Consider the following 12,979-nt stretch of genomic DNA (forward strand, 5'->3'; position numbering starts at 1 on the left):
ACAAATCCATGAAGGGAATGTTATTATTAGTCATGATGGCTGTGTGGGACCTCGATCTTCAGAAGCCCAATGCCAATGAACACCAGTTGCTGGGGGGGGGGGCAACAGCGGGAGGGGAAGTCTATTACCCTTGATCTCTTCTTAGGGGTTTCCTAAAGGTTTCTGGTTGGCTCCGGTGGGTAGCAGGGTAATGAATGGACGGCCTTTGGTCTGATCTAGAAGGATGCTTTTTTAAAGTGTTTCTTAGCCGGCAGGTTAAACTCAGATGCTGAGACGGGGCTGGGAGCTCCTCAGAAGTGAGAGGAATTGCACAAAACTGGAGGCAGTTTATTCTTTTCAAGGGTTCAGGAAGACTGCAAACAGGTTATGGGGCTAAAGCTTGGTGAACCTGCTCAGATCCCAGCTCTGTCCATTTCCTGCACCCCACCCTTCCGAATCCTGCTTCTAGCCCTCGAGCCCCCGTCTTTTCAAGGGTCTGGTTTGGCTTCCTCCTGGAAAATTCTCGCTTGTTAAGCTCACTTAGCAGCAGCCAGCGCAGGAGGAAACTCGGCCAGAGAGGATCTTAATGTGACACGCTTGAGCTACAAGTAGATCTGTGGTGTGTGCCCCGCTCCTCATACATTCACCCAGGCAGTGGGAAACAAGCCAGTGCAGGGAGTCATGTTCTCCATCCATTTCTGCTCGCTTGTGAGTTTCCCAGAGAGGACCCCGTGGGTGGCCAGTGGTGGAGACCGGTTGCTAGTCTAGATGGACTCCCTTGGTCTCTTCCAGGCTTCAGCATAGCCAGGTCTTGCCTTCTCCCCCTACCTACATGTATTATTCTGTGTTCCAGACTTATTTCTGGTACCCCTGTCTGTCACTCCCGGTGCCCACAAGACGATGGCTGGCATTCTAAGGGAAATTACTCAAAGTAGGAACTGACATTAAAACGACAAGTTGGGCAATGCTTGGCTCGTTAGTCGGGTTATCGTAAATCTCTTGGGTCAGTCAGAGCACCCTCTCCCATGCAAATCAATGAGGGGCTTGACGGAGATTTCCCTAGATCTGGATTGTGCCCTTTTCTTGTAAGTGTCCCTGAAATCAATACCGCTTCCCACGATTAAAGTCGTATTGATTCCTGCGAGTAAGGAAAGATGACTCGCAGGGTGATCTTCAACAGCTGAATGTTTGCGTTTCAGGCTGTAGTTCTTCTACGCACGTTTACCTGGGAGTAAACGCCACTGAACTCAATGGGATTTACTTCCATGTAAACATGCGTGGGATTGTGGACAGGTCGTCGAAATGATTAGAAGTCAGTGTAACTGAATCTTCCTGTGGGATGTATGAAGATCCAGCGTGTTCGTAGGTGTTGCTCCAAAGTACTGGAGTGGCTTAAATCCACCTAAATGAATTTAGGATGGGATGGAAAGTTAATGTGCACATCCCCTATCGCGAAGTAGACCGACCTAGAGCCCATACAGACAACCAAATTATCCCTTACTCTTTCCCTGCATAGCTTGGTCATTGGTATCATCCTGCTGCCAAGATGGATTTCCCCACACCACGCCAGGTGCAGATGTAGGTTGAATAGTCAGCTGAAGGGGCTCTCAGTTTCACTGTAATGTGGATTCGGGTGCAGATGGGTTTAAATCTTACTGCTGTGGAATATTCTCTGCGTGGATCGTGCTGGATGACTGACTCCTGTCATCCGGAAACGGAGGGTCCTCTGAAGAGATCCGCGATTTCAGTCCCACAGGACTAATTCAAGGCTGTCCCGTGTAGAGCAGACTTGGAGGATTGTAACCCAGGTCTGCACACGACCGATGATGGGTCGCAATCTCGACGGCCTGCAGATGTTGCTGGTCTCCATGACAAGTGATGTGTGGGGTGGAGCGGGCGGGGGATTGTTTATTTTATTGTTCAATCTGTAGGTGTTTGGCTTCTTTAAAGAGAGAAGAAAATGTTAGCCAGCCCTGCTGTGCTCAAGTTAGTTATTCGGAGTGGAGACCACAGAGACCAAATTACGAAGCTATTACTACACCCCAAAGGGAAGTAAACAGAGGAAGAAGAACATTGGCTAATTTCTAAAATGAGAGGCACTGAGTCAGCCTGCCCGGCTGTCATACTTACAAAGCCCTTCCGCAAATCATAGATGGACCGAGAAGTAGTGGGACTTCTTGAGTGGTGAGAGAAAGGCACTCCACACATGCTCAGATAACGCCCTTGGTCTCAAAGGGATAGCTGTGCCATGTTGCAGTCCTCCAGTGCACCGTTAATTGCAGGGAAGTCCCATTGAACTAAACAGGACTTACTGGACTTCCAAGTAAACATCTATAGAATTGCATTGTTACTCTTGTGGCATCTCAAAGACCAACGAATTTACTGTGGCTTGAGCTGCTGAACCACACAGCCCACTTGCTCCGATGAATGACGTGTTATCCTCAGTCTAGATATAGAGACAGATATGTATTTTCAGACTTTACCGCTGTCTGAACACATGTGCATGTTTTTGTGTGACTGGCTGTGCATGCGTTCGTTTAAAAAGTAAACCTAGATACACGCCGCTCAAATGCAGGGTAGGGGTATAGACAGGTATGCGGCTGTATGTCCGTTTAACATAATGCGTGCATTACATGAAATACATGCCTGCAACTCTGTGCGGGCGTACAGTGTGAACAGGGCTTATGTTTTCTCTCTGTGTGTTTGTGTACGCATTTAAAAAAACAACAAAGGAGCCAAATAGACATGCAACGGAAGAGGCTCAGCCCTCATCTCTCTTCCTACCTTTTTTTTGTATAACGGTATGTTTGTGAATCGCCCCGGAAATATTGAATGAAGGGCAGAAAACACATTCATTAAATCGATAGATACGAATGGATTGCGTCTCTGTGTTTTTATAATACCCACATACACAGAGACGAAACTAATATTATGACCGCCCCCGCCTTGTCCCTTGTGTGGCAAGCAGAAATCCAGCCTGTGGCATTCTCCTTCTCCCCCTCCACTCCACGCGTGTATCTGTCAACACGTGGCTGAAGGGGGCTCGAGAGCTCACGCAAGCCTTGGCCGCAACGAGCCTGTGGCTGTTCGTCTGGAAGGGGCCACTGCAAAGACTCTTTGCCGCCTGCCTGCCTGCCTGTCCGCTTGTCTGTCTGGTTTTGCCTTTCCCTCTGTTCCATCCAGGGTTTAGCCCTGCCGCTGAAAACCAGGCCCCAAAGGTGCAGAGCCCTGGGTCAATTCCCCATTGGCTCTTATTCCAAACGTTTACACAGGCAGGGTTCCCAAACAGGGTTCTCCAGATGATGATGATGATGATTAATTAATTTAATTGCTATACCGCCCTTCCAAAAATGGCTCAGGGCGGTTTACACAGAGAAATAATAAATCATTCAGGTGGATCCCTGTCCCGAAAGGGCTCACAATCGAAAAAGAAACATAAGACAGACACCAGCAACAGTCACTGGAGGTACTGTGCTGGGGGTGGAGAGGGCCAGTTACCTTCCCTTTGCTAAATAAAGAGAATCACCACATTAAAAGGAGCCTCTTTGCCCAATTAGCAGGGGGTTGCTGGTGGACTACAACTCCCATCATCCCAGGCCAGTCACAATGCCTTTTGAACCCTTGAGCTAAGGTAAAAGTAAAGGTAACGAGTCGATGTCGACTCCTGGTGACCACAGAGTCATGTGGTTGTCTTTGGTAGAATACAGGAGGGGTTTATCATTGCCATCTCCCACGCAGTATGAGAGGATGCCTTTCAGCATCTTCCTATATCGCTGCCTATATATCTATTGTTTCCTATCTTTCTTATATAGTCTGGGAAACATAGCAGCAGGGATTCGAACCGGCAACCTCTGGCTTGCTAGTCAAGTCACTTCCCCGCTGAGGGTGAGCGAAGAAGTTCCACTGAAAAGGGAGAAAGGAATGGAGGGCAAGGGGAGTCAGGAACAGCAAGAGATAGCAGCAGCCTAGAGACTGCTTGGAAATCTGGTGTCCGCACAGATGCTGGGGAGGGAGGGGTCGATTTATTCCATGCCCCTACACCCACACCCCGCTGTCACGCCAAATCAGGCCCTCGTCATTTTCTGGGGGCTTCAAAGGCCCCTGCTTTAAGCCCATCTGTTAAAGACGGGTTGAAGGTAATGGTGCAAGTTTTCTCTTTTCTGGTGCAGATTTGGTGCAAGTTTTCTCTTTCTTGAAGATAGATTTCGTAGCGGATGGTAGAAATGCACTGCTTTTTAGAGTCATCCCTAGGAAAGAAAATTAGATCCCGGATTACCTACTTCACTGGCTGTCCAGGAAGGATCTGGGAGAGAGTAGGGATCTTACCACACTGCACTCCTCCAGCGGCGGCACTCTTGTTTCTGTAACAGCTTCCTGTTATACAACTGACAGATGCATAGCAGGAAGAAAGCCCATCGATGGAGCATGCCTTCTCTTTATACCAGAAAAAGCCGGGCAGTGACCTGTTGCATTTCTTCGGGTACATACACAAACAGCCAGGAAAAGGGGGTGGGAGTAGGGTCAGGGTTGCCCCCCACAAAGGGCTCCTGGGCCTTCAATAGTTTTGTGACAAGCAGAAAATCAGCCCCCCTCTTAGAAGAGAGAAGCATCACTTCCTCAATTTCTACTTGTTGTAAAGGCATGGAAGCCCTACCAGAAAAAATATATATTGGCAACCTAATGGGGGGAAACATGAGAAGATATTGAATTTAAAGGAAGATGTGGCTAATTTAAAAGGAATGTCTTTCTTCTCTAAACCAACCCTCATAGTCATGAGAGCCGCTAAAGAATGGAAAATGTATTGTTCACCATCTCTTACTTTTGGGTGGGGTGGAAATTCCAGCAGGTCTTAATGACAGTGGGGCCAAGTAGTACGCTCTTGTATTCTGTGTGGAATAATCTAGAGTAACTACACCTGGCATAGTTTTCATTAACACTTACAGGAAGGGGCCATAGATCAGTGGTAGGACATTTGCCATGTGTGCAGAAGATCCTGGGGGCATTCACGAATCAGAATCTGTGATTCAATTCAACCTTGAATCGAATTGCAGACCCTCAAATTGATTTGTCGAAAGCAGATGGCTTGGCCACCTGCCTAGATGAATCACCTCTGATTCGACCCAAATCGATTTGGGCAATTTGGACACTATTTTGAGGCCTGTTTTGCTGGGGAAATGGGCCTCAAAATAGTGCTTCTTTCCGGGGAGAGCTGGCCTACCGATTGGGATCAGTGGGTAGACCTGCCTTTCAAGGTGAGCTGATGCACCAAGTCCAGAGCAGAGGGTTGGTCTACCTGCCGATCCCAATTGGTAGACCAGCTCTCATGGTTTTCTGGGGAGAGCTGGTCTACCAATTGGGATTAGCAAGTAGACCAACCCTCTGCTCCAGGTTCTGTGCATCAGCCCGCCTCAGAGGACAGCCGTATCCACTGATCCCAATTGGTAGGCCAGCTCTTCCCGGAAAGTGCCATTTTGAGCAAAATAGGCCTCAAAATTGTGTCCCAATTGCTCAAATCAATTCAGGTCACATTGGGTGGGTGTTTTTTTAATTCTATTCTATCCCAAATCTGGCCCTTTGTTTTGAGGGCAATCTGATTCAGGGTAGAATAATCGAATCACCCCTGATTTGATCTGATTCATTCATGGGTGAATCAAACTGCACATTCCTAGAAGGTCCTAGGTTTAGTCCCCACCAAAAAGGTCTGGTAGTAGATGATGGGAAAGTTCTCTGCCAGAGAGCCACTGTCAGTCAGAGTAGATAGTACTGGGCTAACTCAGTGGTTTGTCTTGGTATAAGACAACTTCATATGTTCATAGCACATATGAGAAACTCCATGTCCCCTGTAAGCATATATTGAAAGAATGAGGACGTCACCTATTCACCATTTTAAATGGTAAAATATGCACATGGCGTAGCTATTCTGAATTAATTCATATGTAGCACAAGAAGGCAATCTGTACTTCAGAGTAGGAAGGCAACAGAATGAAGTAGGTGGGAACGACTAAAGAACTCTCTTGCTGCCCCCTAACTGGATGCTGTTTGTTGGTTTTTGCTCAGATTTGCTGCCAGCCAAGAATGGCGAGGAGCAGACAGTGCAGTTCCTTCTGGAGGTGGTGGACATTCTCCTGACCTATGTGAGGAAGACCTTTGACAGGTCTACGAAGGTGCTGGACTTTCACCACCCACATCAGCTCTTGGAAGGAATGGAAGGCTTCAATCTTGAGCTCTCAGACAACCCAGAGTCACTTGAGCAGATTCTTGTGGACTGCAGGGATACACTGAAATATGGAGTCAGAACAGGTGAGGCAATACCTTGGGCTTTGCACAAAACAAGGGTGTGAGGGGGTGGGCCATTACCTGGCCATGGTCTGAAGGCATATGATATAGCAACTTTGCTGAAGCGAAGTAGGTCTATGTCTGGTCAGTGTGCCTGGATGGGAGACTACCTGATTACTCTGTGAACACTACTTCGAGTTCCATGGAAGAAACGTGGGATGTGGATGTTATAATAAAAATGATCATCAATCCTTCCTACTGTAATGTGTGTCTGTGAGCAAACTGCTCACTATTTACCTGACAAATGTTTCTTCCTAGTTCAGTGTTTGAATTATAGGGAGACAAGAGGGGGATTAGCCCTTTTAACTACTGTTTTTAGAAGACTATGGGAATCATTAGCTGGCTAAAATGGTTGGGGAGGGAGTCAGAGGATCCAGCTGGAGGACTTTATTAAGGGACCTCCTAGCCTTTCTCTCATAATCTGACATGGAGTCCTTTTCTCAATTAAACTCCCAGCTATTTGTGCCACCACTGAAAAGAGATTCTTCACAACTATACACAACTTCACAGACTTTCATAACTCTCTTCCAATTGCAGTCTGTGCGTCTGGATACCACACTGCCCCCATGTGGTCTGAAACAGAGGGGCAGTGTTCCTTTGTTGTCTTAAACAACCCGCCTGCAAAGTGCAAACCAGCTGCTCATTGATTTTATATCCTGGCCTTGTTTAAAATAACATTTCATGAGCCACTTACAACAATGTTAAAAAAATAATAATGGCTGACATCCAGACTAACATCATGCATGTGAAATAATGTCTTGTACATGGGGGAGGAGTGATTTTTGCTGATCCCCCGCAGCCCTTTGTGTCCCCTGAAAAAAAGTTCCTGAGGGTTTGGGGACCATCAAGGACATATTTTGGGTGGTACAGAGGGTCTGCAGATGAAAGGGGGGGATTCACAAAAGCTACCCCTCCTCCCATTGTGCATGTTAAATGGTATTCAGCATGTGCAGTACTGATCTGGATGTCAGTGTGTGTGTGTGTGTGTGTGTGTGTGTGTGTGTGTGTGTGTGTGTGTGTGTTAGAGAGAAAAAGAGAGAGAGAGAGAGAGAGGAAAAAACCACATGGTACCACAGTACAGCAACCCAGGAACATAAGAGCAGCCCTGCTGGATCAGGCCCAACGCCTATATAGTCCAACATCCTGTTTCACACAGTGGCCCACCAGGTGCTTAAAAGGTGTTTCTGATGCCAAAAATAAATTAGGGTCAGCATCGGTGTGACCTATTCCTGACCATGTACTATTCTTCAAAAGCATTTTTATATCTGGTTGTTGTTGCTATTTATTATTATTAGGACTGACAGCAAATGCTCTTAGTATATACTGGGTGGGTTATTTTGTAACTTTTCAGCATCAGATAAGCTTCCCTGGGGAGAGTGTTATAAAATAAGTTGTTACTAGACAGGGCACCAGAACTCAAAAGTCCCTTTCTCCAATCACAATCCATCTCACCTCTGAAGGTAAGGGCACTCAGAGAAGGACCTCATTACGATTATCTTAATGTTTGGGCATGTGGGAGCAGACAGTCCCTTTCCCATTCCCAACTGTTAAATTGGGGATGGGAAAACTGGGGCCCAAGAATTATACCATTGCCCTTTGTTTTGTTGAGAAATTAGACCCCGGGTTTGAAAACAAAATTTAGTCTATGGAACTTTCCCAAAGAGTTTGACTATCTCTGATGCTGAAAATGCTAACCTTAGAAAGCTCTTTCCTGATCCAGGTTGGGAGAAACCATAGACATTTAACGTCAAAAAGAATGTTAGCCTTATACCCTGATCCTAAGCAGACTAAGCAGTGATACCCACAGGTTTCAATGGGAACTATTTCCCACAGATGCATTAACACGGAGGCCCTAGTCAATGGTAAAGAGAGAGCCAGTATGGGCCTATTCGGTTTTTTGAAAATACATGCAGTAGCTGCAATCCAATGCATGCTTACCTAATAATTCCAACTGAACTCAGTGAGACTTATATCTGACACGAGCACCAAAAAGGAACAGGAGGGGCAAATTCCCCTTTCAATTTTTTCTGATCACATGTTATTCTTAGAAAGTACTGACAGCAAATGTTCTTAAAATATATTGGGGTTTTGTTTTTGTTGTTGTTTTTTGGCAGCTTAATCTGTTAGCAGCTTAATCTGTCAATCAGTTACTCCTGCAAAGAGACACCTTTTAAAGTGGTGACTCTCTTATATTTAGCAGGGGGAGAGCAACTGGTCCTATCCAGCCCCAGCACAGCATCCCTCCAGTGGCTGTTGCTGGTATCTGCCTTATGTTTCTTTTTAGATTGTGAGCCCTTTGCAGGACAGGAGAACATCTTATTTATGTATTAATTATTTCTATATGTAAACAGTTTTGAGTACTTTGGTCAAAGAGTGATATATAAATATCCATAGTAGACGTAGTAGTAGTAGTAATCTCAGCTATATCCAAGATGTTTAAATTTTGCTGTGAATTTTGCTTCCCCTGCCCTCCTGAAAATTGCCTCAGCATTGCTGCTGCCAAATAAGTAGGGTCAGGCTGCAAACCTGGGCTTAGCTTCCATGCTGTTGGAAACTGCTCAGAGGGGATCTTGTCTTATTGTCCATGGTAAGTTGGCTGTTAGCATCTCTGTTTGTCACTCCAATGGGCATTTTGTAGCATTGTTCGTTGAGAGCACACACACATGCTTTAAAAGTCGTAATCTCTATCACTTGATGAAATGCAAGCCGCTCATATCTTGAGGGAACAATATCATTAGGTAAATGAGGGCATAAATGACACTGAATTTGCAGTTTTTCTTCTTTATGTTCTCAAGACATTTAATGCCCCAAAAAACCACAGAAAGAAAAGGGTGAACTTGGAGCCTTAGGACCATTAATACTTGCAACCCTATAGATAGTTCATTATGCAAAAGAAGTCTCACATTTCCAGCCACTTTCAAGGAAGAAATCAAATATAATTTTCCTCATAATTTCCTTTATGGGTGTTTCTCATCCTTCATACAAATTCTTCATTCAGATTGTTTCTAGAGGGCTTTCCGTTTTGAAATTGTGGGGAGCTTTTTTATCTGAAATGTTTTAATTTGATTTCACTAGAAATGTGAACTAATAATAAACTCTAGGCATAGGAACATAGGAAGCTGCTATATACTGAGTCAGACCATAGGTCTATCTTGCTCAGTATTGTCTACACAGACTGGCAGCGGCTTCTCCAAGGTTGCAGGCAGGAATCTCTCTCAGCCCTATCTTGGAGAAGCCAGGGAGGGAACTTGGAACCTTCTGCTCTTCCCAGAGCGGCTCCATCCCCCGAGGGGAATATCTTACAGTGCTCACACTTCTAGTCTCCCTTGGATATACAACTAGGGCAGACCCTGCTTAGCTAAGGGGACAAGTCATGCTTGCTACCACAAGACCAGCTCTCCTCTCCATGAATTCAGACTTTACAAAACACCTCAGGAACTTCAGGAATAACAGGACAGGTACTTCTTATTCTGTTCTAATCCAACATAGGGTTGCCAAACGCTCATCCAACAAGAATCTAATTCATCTGGGAGCCAGAACTTACTACTGGTAGTCATATCCTCCCCCACAGTGGCCTTTCCCAGACAGCAGGCTTTACTGTGGGATTAAGAGGGGTGAAGTACTGTGAGTTATGGGGCATATCTGATATTTCAAATTTGCCCAAAAAAATGAAGCAAAAAGTGGATTTTTTTACCCTGGACATAAATCCTGCACAACGAAAAACCTGAATCATGTGTGAAAAACCCGAATCGTGCATACCTGCCCTTCCGTTGTGAAGCAAAGTAAAATCGCCCTCTGGGAATGGCCATTGTATCAGACAGACAGATTTGCTTCTCATAAGCAATTGTTTATTTATAAGTGATTCCCAGAATTCTGCTGGCACTTCTTGCATGTGGTACATTCTTGCCCCTTAATGTCAACTCCTGTCACACTTTAGTCTGGATGATCATGCAGGATAAACCTAACAACGGTTATTAGCTATCACCATCAAGAATGGAACCTCCATATGCAGAAGCATTATTACCTTGCTTACCAATTGCTGGGGGCAAACAGCAGTGCAGAATTATCACCATCATCATGCTCCGCTTGTGAGTTTTTAGGGGGACCGGACTGGTCACTGAACAGGTAGGTTGACTACCAGACAGAGATTCAGATAAGGATCAAATTAAAAGTCCACCTAGTTCAACATTCTGCACTGTTGAGTGAATGTGGGCTGGTGCATAAAGAAATCTGAATCAGGTAGAGACTGGAGAGGCACACTGGTACCCCAGTCTTGCGATTCTTGTCCAGCTCCTCTTCAGGGAGTGTCCCTAGTTCCCAATGAAAAGCTTTTGAAAGCAAAGGCAAGGCAGGGAGATATTTCCAAATCCTCGGGGAAATCTCAGAGCCAGCACAGATTCTAACCCTATCCCCAAGTTCTCATGAGGAGAGAGCACAAGTCGCCTCTGGCTGTGGTGACTGGCTCTGAGCAGCTTTGCTTGGACCTTGCTTCAAGTAGTGATCACGCCAAGCTCTACAATGTCCCCTAGTATGGACTCGTAATTAAGAAATGATACTGTAAAGAAACAAAATAACTTTTTAGTTGGGAAGTACTCTACAATATCATGTTGGTCGGAGTGGCTCCTCTGCCCAAGTGAATGATGTTCAGCCTGTCCTAGATGGGGTTGCACTTCCCCTGAAGGACCAGGTTCGCCGCTTAGGGGTGCTCATAGATCCATCACTGTCTCTAGAGGCACAAGTGACCCCTGTGGCTCAGAGCACCCATCCTCAGCTTTGGCTGATACACCAATTGCGACTTTACTTGGATAAAGATAGTTTGGCCACAGTTACTCATGCTCTGGTAACTCTCACGTAGATTACTGCTATGCGTTGTCTGAGGGATTGCCTTTGAAAAACGGTCCGGAAACTTCAAAATAGGGCTGCAAGATTATTAACTGGGACTGGGCTCTTTGATCATATCACACCAGTGCTTCATCAGCTGCACTGCTCCCAGTCTGTTTACGAGCCCAATCCAAAGTGCTAGTTTAAACCTTGAAAGCTCTAAATGGATTGGGACTGGGTTACCTGAAGAAGCGACTTGCCCCATATGTCCCGACTCAGACCTTAAGATCTTCTTCAGAGGCCCTGCTCCAAGGTGAGGCGGGTGGCTACCAGGGAGATGGCCTTTTCAGTGGTTGCACCCTGTTTATGCAACAGCCTCCCCGGTAGGTTTGGCCTGGCATCATCACTTTGTTGTTTTAGATGTCAGGTAATGACCTTTCTGTTCATTCAGGCTTTTAAAATTTGATTTTTAAATATTGATTTTTAAATTGTTTTGTATTGTGTGTCTGTGTGCGGTTTTGGGGGGGGTGTATTATGATTTGATGTGTTTTGTATGTTTTTAATGGATGTTTTAATGTTGTGTAGTGAGCCACCCAGAGAACAATTTGTTATGGGCTAACAAAAAAAGTTTGTTTGATTGTTCATTTATGTATTATGTTCATTTATGTACACCCCCCACGCCAGCATGCCTGGCTTTCTGGCTGGCCCAGCAGCCAGGGGGGCTGTGCCCCCCCGCTGCCCAGTCCCCCCCCTCACTTCCATCTGGCATCCTCCTCCATTTTGCCCCCCACGCTCTTCAGGGCGACGGGGCTTTGCCTGCTGCCACCACCCGCTTCGCCCCCCCACCCCCGGTGCTCTTCAGGAGCCCACCGCCTTGCCACTGTGGCTGGTCCCGAAACAGCCGCCACCTCGCCACCAGAGCCGAGTGCGCCACCTCCCTGCCCGTTCCCTCCTGCCGCCGCCTCCTGACTCCTTGGCGTGGTCAGGCCCGCTGCCGCCTCCTCCTCGCCACCACCATTTACCCTGGCAGCAGCCAACGGCCTCCTGAGAGCCTCTGCCGCCCAGCCAATCTAGAGAGCCTCCAATGCCCAACCAATCTGCTGGGTGCCGAGACACATCCCTATGGTCTACGAGGATTAATATAATAGATAGTATTATTATTAACACATTAATATTATTAATATCATCATCATCACTACCACACAATATTTAAGCTGCCTGATGCTATATGTTGTACCAGTCACAGCAGGGCAATGCCAGCATTACTATCTAGGGACAACCATTATCACCACCTATGATGCTACCCCACAGAAATGGGACATTGAAACAGGCAGGCCATTTATCTGTCATTCTGAACTATTTCCAGCCCCCACTAGAGACAGCTGTATCACCTAATATTAGTAAGGTGCTCAGCTAAGATTGCAATGCTATATAGCAGGATGGACACCCATTGCCTCATACATGATGTTGCTGCAGCTAGTTGGTATATGCTAAACTCCATGATATTTCTGTTTTAGGACCTGGGCACTGGCACTTGAACAGATATCATAAGTAATGTTGTCTCACTACCTTGCCTAGAGTCAGATGAACCCTGCCCTCACGTTAGAATAGTTAATGTGCACAACATTTTTTGCTGACAACCCCCTCCCTCTTCTGCCCTCAGCTCAGTGTATGTCCGGTCACCCAGCCCTCAGGGATATATTTTTGGGAGGTATTGAGGCAGCAGAGGGTAAGGTGGGAATTAGCAAAAATCATTATATATGAAATGTTCTAGCCTGAGGGTAGTTAGTCTGGATGCTGCCCAGGATATTCTTGTTGGTTTGGTTTGGTTTCTAGTCTGCTT

The 12,979-nt window shown here is 46.1% G+C and overlaps 1 protein-coding gene across 5 annotated transcripts in view; it reads left to right on the forward strand.

Annotated features, from left to right (window-relative positions):
• The window catches only part of GAD1 (glutamate decarboxylase 1), an 81,204-nt gene that overhangs the window by 22,627 nt on the left and 45,598 nt on the right, over positions 1-12,979 (forward strand). For all 5 annotated transcript variants that reach the window (XM_053265502.1, XM_053265492.1, XM_053265478.1 and 2 more), the window contains one exon: positions 6,037-6,279. In XM_053265502.1, the coding sequence (XP_053121477.1) occupies positions 6,037-6,279 (243 nt within the window). The remainder of the gene's footprint in view (positions 1-6,036; positions 6,280-12,979) is intronic.

The sequence above is a fragment of the Hemicordylus capensis genome, chromosome 1 (genome assembly GCF_027244095.1).
Source record: "Hemicordylus capensis ecotype Gifberg chromosome 1, rHemCap1.1.pri, whole genome shotgun sequence".
NCBI lineage: Eukaryota > Metazoa > Chordata > Lepidosauria > Squamata > Cordylidae > Hemicordylus > Hemicordylus capensis.